The 16,287-nt window shown below is 31.6% G+C and overlaps 1 protein-coding gene across 1 annotated transcript in view; it reads right to left on the bottom strand.

Moving 5' to 3' along the window:
* The window catches only part of LOC118183822 (uncharacterized), an 82,564-nt gene extending 66,498 nt beyond the window's left edge, over positions 1-16,066 (bottom strand). Inside the window, exons 1-2 of the mRNA XM_035353432.2 lie at positions 15,988-16,066; positions 6,800-9,074 (exon numbers count right to left, since the gene is read on the bottom strand). Coding sequence (XP_035209323.1) covers positions 6,800-9,027 — 2,228 coding nt within the window. The 5' untranslated portion in view covers positions 9,028-9,074; positions 15,988-16,066. The remainder of the gene's footprint in view (positions 1-6,799; positions 9,075-15,987) is intronic.
* Between the last annotated feature and the right edge of the window lie 221 nt (positions 16,067-16,287).

Raw genomic sequence — 16,287 nt, 5'->3', positions numbered from 1 at the left:
CATGAGATTATAGGCCGATGTACAGGATTATTAGTAAGTAATAATACATAATTAACAGTGCAGCAGCTTATACCTTATTAAATACAGAATATAACAGACGTAAAAAATCTGAACAATTTTCGCAAAATAAATAAAATTTAATATAAAAATTATAACTTATCTGTTTTATTTAATCTTTGTGTATTACAAAGGTTAGTGTTTTTACAAATGAATGTAACTTACTACTATTGTGGTTTTTGAATGATACCCAAGGTGCATCACAAGGAACGATCGATTAGCCCTGTCTAGTTTTTGATGGGGAACATGCCAGGGGACGGATCAGAGGGTTTGCCACTCCTCTTCCCCTATAACTAAACTTCTAGGGAGGATTTATGACTCGACAGTATTATAAATGCCCCCATGTTGCACAAACATTATACACTAACAAATAACCAAGCCTACCGCAGTATTCGAACCTGGGGATTTACTACTGCTATATATACTGTAAGCATCAATTGAGGAATAAATCATATATTTTGAAAAATAGTTGTTTAGTATTATAATTAAATTGCATATTTTATTTAATAAATCGTGTTTTGCTTTTACTTTAAAAAATTACAGTTCTGAAATAAAATAATGCAGAGCAACAGCGTTTATCTTTGCCCGTGATGTGTTAGCCATACCGATTTTGGAGCCAACCTAGTGTATGATGTTTATATACTATGAGAAACATTACGGTGCTGTAGAGTCATTAGGTTACTTGTGGAAGTGGGAGACATGAAAAATGAGCAATGCCCTCCCCAGGATTCGAACCTAGACTTCTCTAATACGCGCCAAATGTGTAACCGTTACACCACGAAGGCACGCAAAAAGCAAGGATAAAATACTTTATATACTCTTCCTTTTAAAGGGCGACTGATAATTAGGGAACCCAATCGCCAAATCCTGGTGCCATCCACTACTAATAATCATCCACTACCTTTTACTACCACTTCTTATTTTTATCCAAGAGCCATGATAAATGAGCAATGCCCTTGAATCTGGATCTCTCGAATACACGCCTTGTGTGCTACCGTTACACCACGAAGGCATGCATGGAAGGAGGGAGAAAATACCTTACAGTGAAAACATGTATGCAGTTTAGAATATGAATGTTATAAGATAAATAAAATTCAGAAACGTGAATGCAAATAAATTCATACAGACTATTTCTGTATATACTAGGAAACGAAGTTTTTCCTTATGTTCCTATTGCGTGAAATTTTATTAAATAAATAACCTAACAGTTAACGGACTGTAAGCCCTCTAAATTGATTTAACCTGCAAACTTATTTATGAAATAACAGCAGTTATTTTCAGAAACAAGGTTGACATTTTGAATAAAAATAATAATAAAATGCTATAAGAGTAGAATGGCGAAAGACTGTCCCGTTGCTTTTGAGAGTATACTATAATACTTCTAATAATATATCGTTAGTTCTAGCATCGTTATTGTCTTTATTTTCACATCTTTATTAACGGATTTAAATTTGCAAATTATTGTGAATATAACGGTACAATTCCATTCCGCTTCTTTGATAAGTTTTTAAATGCAAAACAACTCTAGTAGAACAGAAGGGCGGGACATAAGAATTTCATTTAGATGACCGCTGGCAAAGCCTGTCATGGGTAGGGAGTACCTATGTGTAGCTCTTTACCCGGAGTATCTTAATAAGTGAAGTTCCTAACAGTTGAGAACATTGTTTTCAGAGATAATTCGTAGGTGATGTAGTATCAGAGAGACTGGTCACAAAAATCTAATGGAGTAAATTAACGCAGAATTCTCAGATTTTCAAGCTGATTCGACAAAGAACGCGGAACATTTAATTTCACCATTAGTCCTACAGGTATTCTCCACCGTAGTGACCATACACTTCAATCCCAGCCAGTATTTTTCGTGTCGGTTATGTTGCAGTGGCACTTTACACTTACAAGCACCTGCCTTCTTCGGGATTTGAACCAGGACCCAGAAATGGCAGCTCAACGAAATATCTACGAAAATGACAAATTTTTAAACAACTTTTTAAATATATTAATAAATATAATCAGTACGTATTTTAAGTAAAGTTTGAATTAAGAGTTAGTTATTATTCAGGTTCAAGGATCAAAATTCTGAAATACTAGATTTATAAATGAATAAAGAAATTACTAACTTTCACTAAGTACTTTTTAAAATTGTTATTTAAATGCTTTCTTGTTGTTTTTCATGCTAAAAAATAATTTCTTTAAAAATACTCGTAATTTAAGACCTTGGATTTCGCGAAGTTTGTAAAAAGTATATTTTTTCTTAAATAAATAAATAAAATAAAATACAATAAAATAAAAAGGGCAAAAGTAAATTTTCTGTACTCTTTAACGGTTATTAAATTAACTCTTTGCAAATCAGCAAAGCACACATTTTTAAATAATTCTAGATTCGTTTGAAAAGCACTGAATTTGTTTCTAAACTCTTAGTATCATCTAACAAGGTCACATCAATATATAGTAACATGATACAACAGTTTTTATTAATGCAGAATGCATCAACAGTAGAAATGCATCAATTTATGTAGAGGGGTTTCTTTGTTATTTGAAAAGTTAAGGATGGGAATTACTTTACCTGTTTTACAATTACCGATATTACCAGCATTTAAAAAATTACATAAGCGTATTACTGATAGTAGCTACCAATAAAGACCAGTAAAATAATACCACTTGAATCAGTTGTTATAATGTTTGATTTTTTTTAACATCTAATTATTCTCGAAATATTATCTTTTACTTTCGATCTGTATTCATCAATAATACAACTTTTTTCATATGTATGTATGTCTGTTACATTCAGTTGAAAAATCAGTAATTGTGCGATTTCTAATATTAAATTAAGGACTACACCCCGAACGAAACAAGGAACTGTAGAACTGTGATCTGGAAATCATAAGGAAGGTTTTCCAATTACCTATTAATCTAAGAAAGGAAGTAAATAACATAAAGTTTTATAATACGAACAGCTTTATTTACATTGTACTCACTAAAACCTTGCAAAAATTTGGCACTTACTCCTCAAGGGACAAAACATCTATAAGCTTACGTCCTTACGTTAGTTTTCCGATATAAATGTCTAAAATATGTCTCTCTTTTCTATCAGGGAAAAGTGAAGATATATGACTTTCAAAATCCTATTAACAGAAATACTAAATACAAAAATTCCTTTACTTTACAGAATGTTTTTTCAGCATCATCTCTTCACTCGTGCGTTTTCGACGTTTTTTTAATCGGAAGAAAGAAATTCGGAGAATAATAATTTTGAAAATTATTTCAGCGCCTGTACTGCATATTACAGACTCGGATTTTCCAAATAAAATCGTTAAGGAATTATCTGCTATAAACAGCTGAACTCCTAAGAAAACGTTTCCTTGGACTAGTTTTATTAAAAGGAGTCACATGACTAAAACTACCATAGCCTGGGAGAACACATCCCAGTTGAAATTCTGATAATCCGAACTTCAGATATCAGGCTCTTCGATTATCGAAATCGCTTGTTCTCCTTTCTAAGACAAATATAATTAAGTTTATTATTAATTTACTTACTTAATATTATAACACTAATTCATTCATATTTTAACTTTTTATTTGATTTAAATAACATGAAAGAACAATACAAAAATGGTGATAGAATAATATGGAGAACATAAAAGTAAGTTTGAACATCTTTCATGGATCCACGACTTCCTGATCTCTATATTATATAATCTCTCTGAAGTATTCTAATAAAAGAGTTAAAAATTACTTCTTTTCTTCCCCATCTTAAAATGAACTAGCTACTAATTTTCAAGAGCAATGGCTAAAATTCTTTTTAAGGTCTAAATAATGCATTTTTGAAGAAATGCTGCAATATTAACATCCGAAGGAAAGTTGTCACTATAAAGTACTGCACTTCAGATGCAAATAGTTCAGTTTAATTCTCCAGTTCCTATTCATTAAGAATATAGGCCCGCTTCAATGAGTTTTAGACATAAAAGAAGCATTTTTCTTCTTAAAATAGATTTATAGATATGGTGATGTTAGACTAATTTTCCTTTTATATCAAGAAATTTGTATTTCAATATTTCATTATTTCATTGAAATATTTCATTTTCAGGCAATTACTTTCTATGAGTGTTTAGATGTGCGTCGCTTTATTTTGACACTTAAATTTGTATTTCTGAGCTTAATATGTTTTAATTATATAGTCTGTGTTGAAATAACATAAAGCAAAGCGAAAAAATAAAATTCTTGCACTTGCATTACAGAAAATAAATATTTATCGAATAAAGCGTATTTAGGATTTTGGAATAGCAAATGGGCAGTGGTTTGCGTTAGTTCAGGTGTTTGAAGTTCTACTATGTTTATATCATTTCTGGAACTGAAAATATGCTTCTGCAGTCACTCGCTCAAAAGAAATTTAACCACGCAGTTTAACCATGCAGACTTTTTGAAACACTTGTATACCACTTGCTAACGCTTGAGAAATCGGAAGGACGTAATTTATCTATACAAAAGAAAAGTTTTAAAAAATTCGAATTTACTAAATATGACGAAATAAGACAGAAAGAGTAACTTCTGCATTGAATTGATGAGTTCTATTTGTCAGTAAAAATGCTCAAAATAAAGTATTTTGAAACGCAGAGAAAGCCTGTTATTATGAATAAACTGTGTACAAAATGGTTATAAGTATTCATAACTTTAACCAGGCCATGTTTTGAACTTCTTTTTCGAGATGTCTTCTTTTTGGAAGAGTTTGAAACTATTATTATATGAGAGCTATTAAATAGTAACACAGTATTACATGCAATAATCAGTTTGAAAGACCAGAGCTTTGATGATTATACAACAGTTGTCTTTTTAGTTTATTATTAGTTACACAAAAAGAATTCTTTTTTGATCTCGTCATTTTCGTAACGCCTGGTTTTGTAATTCTGAATTCAGCTGTTGTAGGAAACATCAAAAGTGTGCAGTGTCCTTCCCTGAACTCGAATTTTGGACTTCTCGAATAAGCGTTGAGTGTGCTTCCAATTACGCCACGAAGGCATGCGGAAAGAAGGGAGAAATGTACCTTATATACTCTCTCTTTTAAACAGCGACATAAAATTAGAGGACCTAATTTCCAAATCCTGATGGTGATGAATTATCATCCACCACCTTTTAGTTCGAGCGCCACTGTAGAGTCACGAAGTTATTATTATTTTTTTGAAATGCAGGAAACATGAAAATGTGCAATATTCTTGCCGGGACTCTAGCCCAGGGCTTCTCGAATACGCGTCGAGTACGCTTCCAATTACACCACGAAGGCATAGGAAGAGAAGGGAGAAAATACCTTATACAGCTTATGACATAAATACATATTCACAGCTGGCACAGTAGGCATAAATTACATTTAATATTCTAAAAAATAGAAGAAGGGGGGGAAGATGATATAATAATATTTAATAATAAATCTAGTATCTGTTTTAAATGGAAGTTGTGGGAATAACTGTTAAGAACTCTGTTTCAGAAAAATAAATTTATTATTTAATTACTAAAACTACTATATTCCTATCAACAAGCAAGTTTGCTAATGATTTAATTGCAATAATCGTAATAATTATTGCAATTAAACCATTACCAAACTCCTGACAAATTGGCTTTTCATTATTTCGAGATACTGTAAAAATACTTAACAGTAAGTCTTGGATATATTTTAAACAGAAAACCTAAAAATAACCCTGAAGAATCTGGAAAATAATTTAGTGATCTAATTACTAAAACTACTTTATTCGTGTCAGCATGAAATGCTATTAATGGTTTAGTTGTAATAATCATTAAAATTTTTACAAACTGGTACTGCATTACATTACACTTATTAGATCAGTAGCTTAGAGGGCATTCCGTGTGCTTTCATGACCAAAGATTTAGAGATTTAACAAGCAGAATCAATGGTGCTTGGATTGAGGTACTGGGGATATTAATTTTTTTTTCTCAATGCTTCGTTAAAAAGCAGTAGCAACACTTCGATAGTGTTAAAAAATTTTATTACCATCGATGCAAACATTTAAAATCTAATCGCCTATGTTTACCAAAAATCCTCTGCCAAATTTCTGGAAGGCATCGTACACCATCGGTATGTCCTCTTCTGTTGATGTTCCACAGCCAAAGCACGGATACCTTCCTATTCTTTTTAACAGTAACACGAACTCAAAGCCATGAAGTTAGCGGGATTCTAGAGTTTGAATTCTGTGACGGCAGTGCACATTGTCATGGAGAAGGATGGGATTCGTCACTTTTTCTTGAGTGTTGGACGCAGAATCCCATCATCATCCATGACAGTTTGCAGTGTCTTGATGCCAGCGCGTCACAAATTTCCATACTTATCCGATAAAGAGTAGGTGCAACTATGGTCACTTCGCTAAAATGAAGGAGCCACTGCTGGAGATCCATTTCAACATTAAAGTAGACAGAAGGTTATCTGTACCTTAGGAAGTCTCAAGAGCATCAACAAAACTGGAAGTCATGATAACGTGATTTGGCAGAAAGTGTTAAATATGGCAAGCACTTTCGTTGGAAGGAATTGTAAATGTCTGCGCCTATGATATTAAAGTCGTTTCAGAACTATCGAAGTATTGCCATTACCTTTTATTCAAACTTTGTTTCTATTCATTCACCCTCCTATTTGCCTAGTAAAATTCAAATCTTAAAAAAAAAATTCATTCTTGACGTTTTTTTATCATTCTGTGCAAATAAAAAGTATAAAAATATGTGAATAAACTAAATGAAGGTAACTCACGCTTTATTGTAGATTTTATTGTTGGCAATGTAACTTAATTTTCCCATGGCTAGTTTGTTCCCTCTGCTCTCACTTTCACCAGAAGTTTCGTCCCTCGGAACTTTCTTGGTATTACCTAGGTGACCTATTGCATGGTCGTCGGAGACAGGATGTTTAACATGGGGATCAGCGAAGTATCTACCAAGAGACATAGTGTCAATTTTATCATGCGGAATCCCTGAATTCGAATCGAAGTGGTCCGCTTTGTTAATTGGCTCAAAACTTTCTCCTGCAGGTACTGCAACAGGTTTAGATGAAAGGTTTTCTTTAAAGATAGATTTGATATTTTCCGGTAAGCTGATGAAGCTTATGGTATTATTTGAAACGTATTTAAAATTTCCGATATCTTTCGGTTTTGTGTATGAATATGCAATAGGCATATTATTCAAATTGCTGCGCTTAGGGTGACTGGAAAGAAATGGTTGATTCTGACTACTATAATGTAAAGAATTTTGCATGCCATATGAATTCGTCTGAAAACTTTCTAAATTTTCTTTACGATTACTGTCTTTTGAAGGGCCTAAATAATGTATTTTTCTATCTTTCAAATCCTGAATTTTATCGTCAGCTATAGAATTAAAGGGAAGATTACTATCAATATCGTTATCTTCCGTATTTTTCAAATTTTCCCTTACTGTTCCATGTATGTGTGGTTTACCTTTAAAATTAGTTACAATACCAAATTTTTTATGCAAATAACGAATTCGGTTTGGCAGTCTTAAGTTCTGAAGCCGAATTTTTGAAAAGTTATTCACTACTGGATCAAACTGAAAAACTGAACGCAAATTTTGGAATGAATTTATATCATTAAATCTCGAATATAGTTTCTGTATATTATTTGAGCTTTCAGTAGACTCATTTGAGGCAAAATTGAAGTGAACGAACTCTTTATGGAACTTAGATGGATAATCTTTAAAAGCTACAACTGCTTTAAATTCATTACTAATATTAAGATTTCTAAGTACATAATTTGATTTATCAATATCTTTCTTCACTGCCATTTTTCTAAAATTGGTTTTGTTACTTTCTGGATTGTCTTTAGAGGAAGACTGCGGATCAAAGAAGTACACAGTCGGAGATTTAACACTTGGAAGTTTTAAAAAAGAGTTTAATTTAGCGTCATCAGTGCGAAGCTCGTAATTTTCTTTTCCAACTTTTTCAACGAATTTAACTGAAGGGTCTTCTGCAAAGATGGAGTCAAGAATGGTTGATGATGCTGGTACAATGTTTCTGGAAATTTTAAGACTTTCTATTTCTGTAATATTTCTTGGTTCTTTATTAGAATGGAAAGATTTTAAACTCTTAGTATTGCGATCAAGATCGTTAGCTGTTCTTTGTGAAAGCCTAACTGGTTTCTGCTGTTCTCCATGAGTAAAAGAATTTTGCTCTTTGTAGGCAATGGGCTGACCGTTCCTTAAACTATTGTCTTTGCGGTCATTGCCTTTTGCGTTGCTTGGATAATTCAATTCCATGCTTTTGAAACTAAGAAAATGTCTTGGTGTAACTGGAGTTACTTCAAAACTATTTATACCATTGTTATTTAGAGCACCTTTTAAATCATTTTTTAAATTGCTTTGCATTTGAAGCTTATCATCTAAATTAACTACTGCATCAACTTTGCCTGCTCGTTCTTCACTTCTCATCAACGGTCTATAGACAGGCAACCAGTTATTTACAATTTTATCTATTCGTAGTTCCGTAGGAAGAACAGTGAGAATTTCTCTGAACGAATTCATGTCATCAAACTTCGGTTGGGGTCGTTGCATACTATTTGTCATTTCTTTGTCCTCGGCTGAGTAGGGATACAAATTCATAGGTTCTTTGAAGAATTTGTGTGGATAAACTTCAATATTTCCAGCTCTCTTAGATGACTTATCAATAACACTATTATGAGGTAACCAATCTTTATCATTTATCATATACAGGTTATCAGACTTTCTGTCAAAAGGTAATGTCTTAAGAATTTTATCTGGTGCATCGAAGTCCTTCAAATCACGTTTCGAAACCGCGTCATGTTTTTCATAGTCGTAAGTTGCAGATCTGAACTTATCAACTAATTTTTTATTTGGCAGTACGTCTCGTAGCGTGTCATTGCTAACTTCTGTTGCATTTTCACACTCAAACTGCTGAATGTGTAGCAGGCAGACAAATAGTAAATAATATCCAAATCTACGGAACAAAACCTTCATTTCAGTACAAGTTTCTTCTCTCTGGGTTTTTGAAATTTACATACAACCTGAAAAACAAAACTAAAAAATATGAGGATTTTTCTCAAAGCAATGAATAATCTGAAATCGAAATAAAAATGCCATAGAAAAGTTAAGTATTTTAAAAATAAAGAGTAATAATTTTAATAGCAAAATCGATTCTTAAAAATGTATTCTCACTAACATGTCAAAATTTTAAAAATAAAGTAAATAAATAAATAATATTGTTATTGAAAAATTTAAAGAAATGCATCATTTTAATTAAAATTGATTTAATTCATAAATTAATTCCCATAATAAGTATTTTTACTTAAAGCTCATAAAATGAAAATTATTCATTTACAGAAAGAAATAAACTAACTATATGGCTGGTGAAAGTAGGAGAAAATTAAAAATTCAATGATTCGAAAAAAAGATATAAAAAAATAGACCGTAACGTGATGAGGTTTTCACAAAAATTCACAGAAAAGCGCGAGTTTTTTTTAATAACGAAAGATTTTATAACCTGATTAATTAAAATCTTCTAGTCTACCTGATTAATTGCTTTTTTCAGCGACAAGTGACGCTATAGGTCATCCGAAAAGTGGTATTTCGTTCGCGATGATGTGATAAATGCTCAGATCATTTCTTACAAATACAGTATAATCAGAAAAGCAAACCAACCAATATTAAGAGACGTCGTGGATTTTAAACCTGGGCTATTCAACAGATAGAAAATAATGCTATCAAACGAGTCCCTTATCAGTTCACTGGAAATGTATTTTTTGCTTATATAATGGAAATGTAAAGCACACAACCGCCGCATCTGAGCGAGAGAGAATTCATACGTGACTGTGAAATCTCTTTGCATAAACCAAAAATGAAAGCGTAGTGGGACTTCACTACATTTCAGTACAAGTCCTCTAATTTGAAGTTCACAGCTGCATTTCGAATTGTTTCTATCACATTCGAGAAGTTTATTCTCTCCTTCGAAAAGAGGCAAATGCTCCACAGTGTAAAATTAATGAGGAATTAAGTGCCTCTATACAGGTTCTGCTTAATCATTGGTACCGGCATTCGATGATGACTTATTCTTAGTCGTTCTTACCACCAAAGATCTACAGACCTCACAATTTGTTGCTTTTGGTTATGAGACTACTTAAAGTCACAGGTGTAAATATATCTTCGGATGTTACTGCCTCCTAATTGAAAGAAGTTATTCACTACCGTGTGACAGAAAGTACAACTGAATCCTCTTCGATACTGTGCAAGGAATCGCGCGATGTCTGATGGAGATTCTCAAGAGTGACTGTCATCGTAATGAATATTTATAATTTGTAATTCTAGTTGCGTTCCAAAGTGTCCTGCCCTCTTTCATGAACATTTGTCATAACTGAAACACCAACTCTCTGGAAAAAATGTAACTACTCTGAAAATAAAATATTTTTAAAAATTATCGTTACGAATTTTGTATATATGTAAATAATTTATTGAAATAGTAGTATATTTTGTACAATGTAACAAGGAAAGACTTAAGAGACAAATCTCTGTCGCAAAAATAAGATTACAGTGTTTAGTCTATTAAACATTGAGGTAAATGTCTAATATCTCTCTAAATTCGCTATATATAGCGCAGCTGGTGATGGTTTCGGCGGCTAAATTTTGCTGCCATATTTGACAAGCAATCTCCAAATCTTGCCAAACTTGGCGACTGCCTATATAATTGTAATTGGTACTGTAATTGAATAACTGTAATTGATCCCTGTATGTAACTTTAACCGTATATGCCTTCAAATAATTTCGAGAAATGGAAGGTGCTAAAAATTTCTCGACGGTCGGGCGAAAACCATATAAGACCGGAGAAAGCGTCAAATTTCAGTTTTTTAATTCATAGCTGAATTCTCAGGCTTGAGTGACTGTGCGAGCTTCGCTTTTTAGACACACTTTCCATTGTGTTCTTAGTAGTTTGAAATGGTAACTGCTGAATATGCTCTGTCATGCTAAGAGGAGCTGTACCTGTATTTTTGTGGAAAGTTCCAGAGCTGTAAAGTCTCTTTTGGTAAAATAAATTTTATCAAGCTATCATTGATTCTGTGTGCATTCAATCGATTACAAACCGTTATGCTCTCAATAATATTTTAAATATTTTATCACTAGAGAGGTTACACTTTACAAACTATTGTTAGGAAACAAATTCCATATCTTTCTGTGTATTTTTGCGAACACCACATCGTACTACTATGTATAGGTTTCGAATTATTAAATTTTTAAATTTTTGGTTAGCTTTGTAGCTCTCAGTATATATAAACTTTAACTGGATCGAAATGATATATAAAAATGTGAATAACTACATGGGATTTTAACATTGCTGGATACGCAGTAAAATAATCATCGAAATCTCAAACAAATGAAGAAAAAGTAAACTCCCTGAATTTATTACTTATTATACGTTTTTCTAAAGGTAAGATACGATCTCGGAACGTATCTTACCTTTAGAAAAACGTATAATAAGTAATAAATTCAAGGAAACTGAAAATAGAGAACACTTGTCCTTGAATCCCTATCAATAGATATCGGTTGCCTAAAAATCAAACAAAACTTTTACTTAAATTGATTTTCTTAAGTCGACAATATTTTCATGAAAGCAAGTTGAGAAATGTTAATAATCATTGCTGATAATTATTTATCAAATAGCAGTTTCAGTAGCACTAACTGAAAAATTATCCTTCTGAAAATTTTTGAAAATATATGGCATATTTCACAAAATAGTTGCCAATCTCAGGATATATTTCGTAATTTCAATAGGATTACATACAATTTATTTAATAATTCAAATTGCGGTTTGAAAATCTGCAAAAAGGCTTTTATTGGAGAGAATAAGCATAAGAAACTTTCATTAGTTTCAGGTAAGGGTACAGTTAATGAAATTTTGGAAACATTTTGCCAATGCACGAAATGAGCGTCCACAAAATTTATTATACGTCCTTAATAATCGCAATTATTGAACCTAGACATGCATCTAATTGCAAAAATTAAATTTAAAAAAGTTCAGTCGTGTTAAAGGTTGTAGAGACATTAGGTTATTTCGAGGCAGAAGACATGAAAAATGAGCAATGCTCTCACCGGAACTCGAACCTGGGACCTCTCGAAAACGCGCAGAGTGTGCTGGCTATTACACCGCGAAGGCGGCAGAAATACGTTATAAGGTTGTCAAATCTAACTTTGTAACGTCTCCCGATTCTCTTTAACATGTTAAACTTTATACTAAGAGATAAAACGTAAAACGTTTGACTCCAGAAGGCCCAAAAATTGAGTGATATATTTAATTTTAAAGTTTCATATCATATTCAGGGGTCGTGCACAAATTGAAAAGAAAAATGTTTGCAATTTTTTCGCAACTAAAAATGAAATACCAGTTTAGAGAATTGTTTCTGATGTTACTAGATCAAATGAAGAGCATTGTTATACAGATTGTCGTAAAACATATTGACAAACATAAATTGTTTCAAAAAGGTCTTATTCACAGAATGTAATAGAATAGAATTCGTGTTTTAAAAAACAGTATCAGGCTTTAGTAGTGGCACATAGCCAATTCATAATTTTATTTAATAATTAATCAAGCAAGAAATATTTCTGTTTTATGACTTTTATGTATAATTATTAGATTATTATTCTAAAGAAATAAATATTAAAGTCAATTACTTATACGAAAATCTTTTCGGCTAAAAGAATAATATAATAAATTAAACAATGTTACGCATTAGTGAATCAAAAAGAATATCACTAAATGACATTGAACGGAAAAAAATCAATCTCGAATAATTCTAATTTATTTTTTAACTGACTTATTTATCCAAGCCGAAATGGGGTCAAAAGGGCCAAAGTTTGTGAAAAATAAAAAACCTCGTTCAATTTTTTTCAAACGGGAATCAACGTTTTGTGTTTCATTTTCACTTTCTTGTTCGAAGTAAAGCATGTATTGTAATCGTGAAAATTTTCGGGTATCATATTTCAACGAAAATATCCCTTTTACCGCTCTCGAATATAGCGTGACAACTGTACGTACGATTAGAATAAAGAACTCTTTTTCTCAAAAGAAATTGCAAAATGGATTGAAAATGAATTCAGAAGAGATTTTTTTCGGGACGTCTATATCTACGTATACTTATGTAAATATGTATGTGTCTCACATAACTCAAAAACGAGGTAGCCTTAGAATGCTGAAATTTGGTATATGGTGCTGCTATAACATGTTTTTGTGCGCCACCCTTTAGTTGCAATCGGCCGCACCAAACGTATATATGTCCATTCTATTATCCGGATCGGTGAGCTTATTTTTTTATTCTTATATGTCGGTAAATTTCGTATTTTTTGTTTTAAAAGTGGCGGCTTAGCCTATCAAGGCCGCGATTTGTTTACATTTGAAACTCTTACTAGAAAATAGTGAATTAAATCAGTTTGTGTACCAACTTCAGCGCCTTTTAGCCTAGTGGGACCAAAAGCAAACTTTCAATTTTGTGCATCGAAAAATCTGTCTTCTAGTTCGCTGACTGAATTGCTTTTTTTGCGTAGAAACTCTAGTTTTTATTTTACAAACCAATTTTTTAAACTTTTTAAGTGTATTTGGTGTCTGAGTTTTTTCCATATTTTAAAATTTTTAAGGAAAATGCCTTGAGTTTTTATGTACTTTTGCCTTGCCGCGAAGTGAAAACTCAATTGATTGAGAAATATATCTCCAATGAAATCGAAGAAAAAAGTTTAAATGAAGTACAGCAAAAAAATGCGTATAATTTAATAGGCCGTGCAAGGAAATCATGGGGTGTCCGCATAAGATTTTTTATAAGTCTAACTTTTTCGTTAATATAAGGAAGCGTATGCAGAGCTAAATTTCATATTTTATACAAAATTATCTTTCTCTTTTTTAATTAAAAAATACGAATGTATAAATTTCTGTATCACTTCAAGAGGTTTTAAAAAGGGATGTATGAGTGTATGATCAACAGTTACGAAATTAAAGGCCGTATAAGAACTTTTGCTGATATGGTGTATTATAACATCTCAAAAAGAAACAAAAAATTAAATATCAAAGTTTTCCATGTTAAATACAGTGACTCGCATTTACTTTCGGAAAATTGTGGGTTTTTTCTTTTCAGTTTTATTTAAAAATATTATTTATTAAAGGTTAGCAGAATCACTTCATTTTCCTCTCACATGTACTGTTCATCATCTATTTTAAAACCTGCTTATTTTAAAAAGGATCATTCCATATGTTCTTGGCAAAAAAATAATAATTTTTTTAAGAAGTTCTGAAAATGAATTCACGTTAAGTATTAGGATACTCCGTATAAACAGTTTATATTTAAATAAAAACGTAAGAATAGCGGACGTTCAATATTTTGTTGATTATTCTTTAGCTAAAATTACACTTTTCGTAAGCTTTGGCCACGTATTCAACTAATTTTTTCGCTTGTCAATTTTCCATTTTGTTCCGTTCTTCCGCAAGAGTTACTTTAGTAGAGCTTTCGAAGAAGTACCATGTTTTGTTGTTGATTTCTTCAACTTACTCCATCCATGTTCCATAGCATTCAAGTCTGGAGAATATGGAAAAGCTTTCTTCTGGACAAGTGTATAATAACTAAAAGCGAACGCTTATGGCTGTATGTTTAGAAATGTAACTTTGATAGGCATTGAATGTATTTTGCATTCCAAGTTTTCTTTCAGATTTTCATTAGGAATATTTATATATTTATACTATTCCATATTATTTTCGATAAACACTAAATTTTTCATTCCCAGTGCAGTGAAATATTCCCAGACCATTAGACTTCTACCCCTGTGCGTAACATTAGGCAAAAGATTTCTTAGATTCAATTTTTCATTCAATTTTTTTCAAATATTAATTCGCCTATCAGACCCAGTTTTGACTTTTATGCAAATATAATGTGCCTTCAATATGATAAAACTTCTTTACTACAGAATTTCCGAATGCCAGATATATTTTCCTCATTTTCTTAACGAAGAATTTCCTTCTTGCTGGTCGCTTTTGCATCCATGTGCCCTAAATGACTCTTCTAAAAGTTTTAGGATTACTTTTTTAGGCAGACGTTCTAAATCTGCTGAACGTTTTACACTACTAATTTTTTAAGTCTTATTTTTTTTACAGGATAAATCTGAGAATCTTTCATGTTAGCTTGGAATGTGATGCAGACTTCGGTGCATTTTCAACAATTCCACTGTTTTGAACATGCATCATTTGATTACATCAACAATAATTAAACGTTTTACATAAAGGATTTTTTGCATATTTCAAATACTTTTACCATGTTTAAAAAGATAAATTATTAAATGTCTAATACATTTACTCGTTAATTTGTTGCATGTTGACATCTTGACTTCAGATATGGACCTGTTAATATATTTTGTCAAACAAGTAAAAATTTAAAAATGCAGACGATAAATCTTGTGTTGTGTTTTCAAACTAAAACAAAGAATTATAACAAGAAACATTCCTTATCGAAGCATTTCAACAAAACTACAAGCGTCCAAACTGTTATGTGAGTTACTGAATTATGTTTTTAGAACAAATTATTTTTATTATAAGAAATATTTTGATGATATTTATTTTGCGACAAGCAAAATTTAACATGGAGAATATATATATATATATATAATTTGAAATCTATGTTTTAATACTTAATACAAGAGCTATGCAAGTAAATTCCAAAACTATAAGTGTACGAAAGCAAATGTTAGCCACTGTAAATATCAAAGAATAGATATTAAATACCAGATTTGGCATCTCTTACCGAATCTAGACTTAAAGGACAAATTTCACCAACTTACAATACTCCGAGATGCTGTTTTTCATGCATTATTTTTATACTAAGTATTTCATTGATACAGTTAAACACGAATAAGCAAATCAAGGTTCAAAAATTGTAAATGCCATGAGAGGAAACTTACTTCATTTATTCATGCTGTATTTTAAATTCATGTTCTGATGGAAACTGAAGTCGAATTAAGAAAATGAATTATATTCTGTTTTATTTACATGACTATTTCTGCGGTTAAAATTAAGTTTTGCTTTAAATACAGTCATGAGCAATTTTATTTCATGCGTCGATTTCGCACGTGGGGATATTTTATATTCATAATATAATAGTTTATTATAAATAAACTGATTTAAAGTAATTTAGGAAATCAATTCTCTCATGTTTCTCGTAATAATATATTTGCATCTCAAAACTGAGCTTTAACAAGAAA

This window comes from Stegodyphus dumicola, chromosome 8, assembly GCF_044657685.1.
Source record: "Stegodyphus dumicola isolate Sdum_Otavi_A_Nest chromosome 8, ASM4465768v1".
In the NCBI taxonomy this organism is placed as follows: domain Eukaryota; kingdom Metazoa; phylum Arthropoda; class Arachnida; order Araneae; family Eresidae; genus Stegodyphus; species Stegodyphus dumicola.
This window is presented reverse-complemented; position numbering and strand designations above follow the sequence as displayed.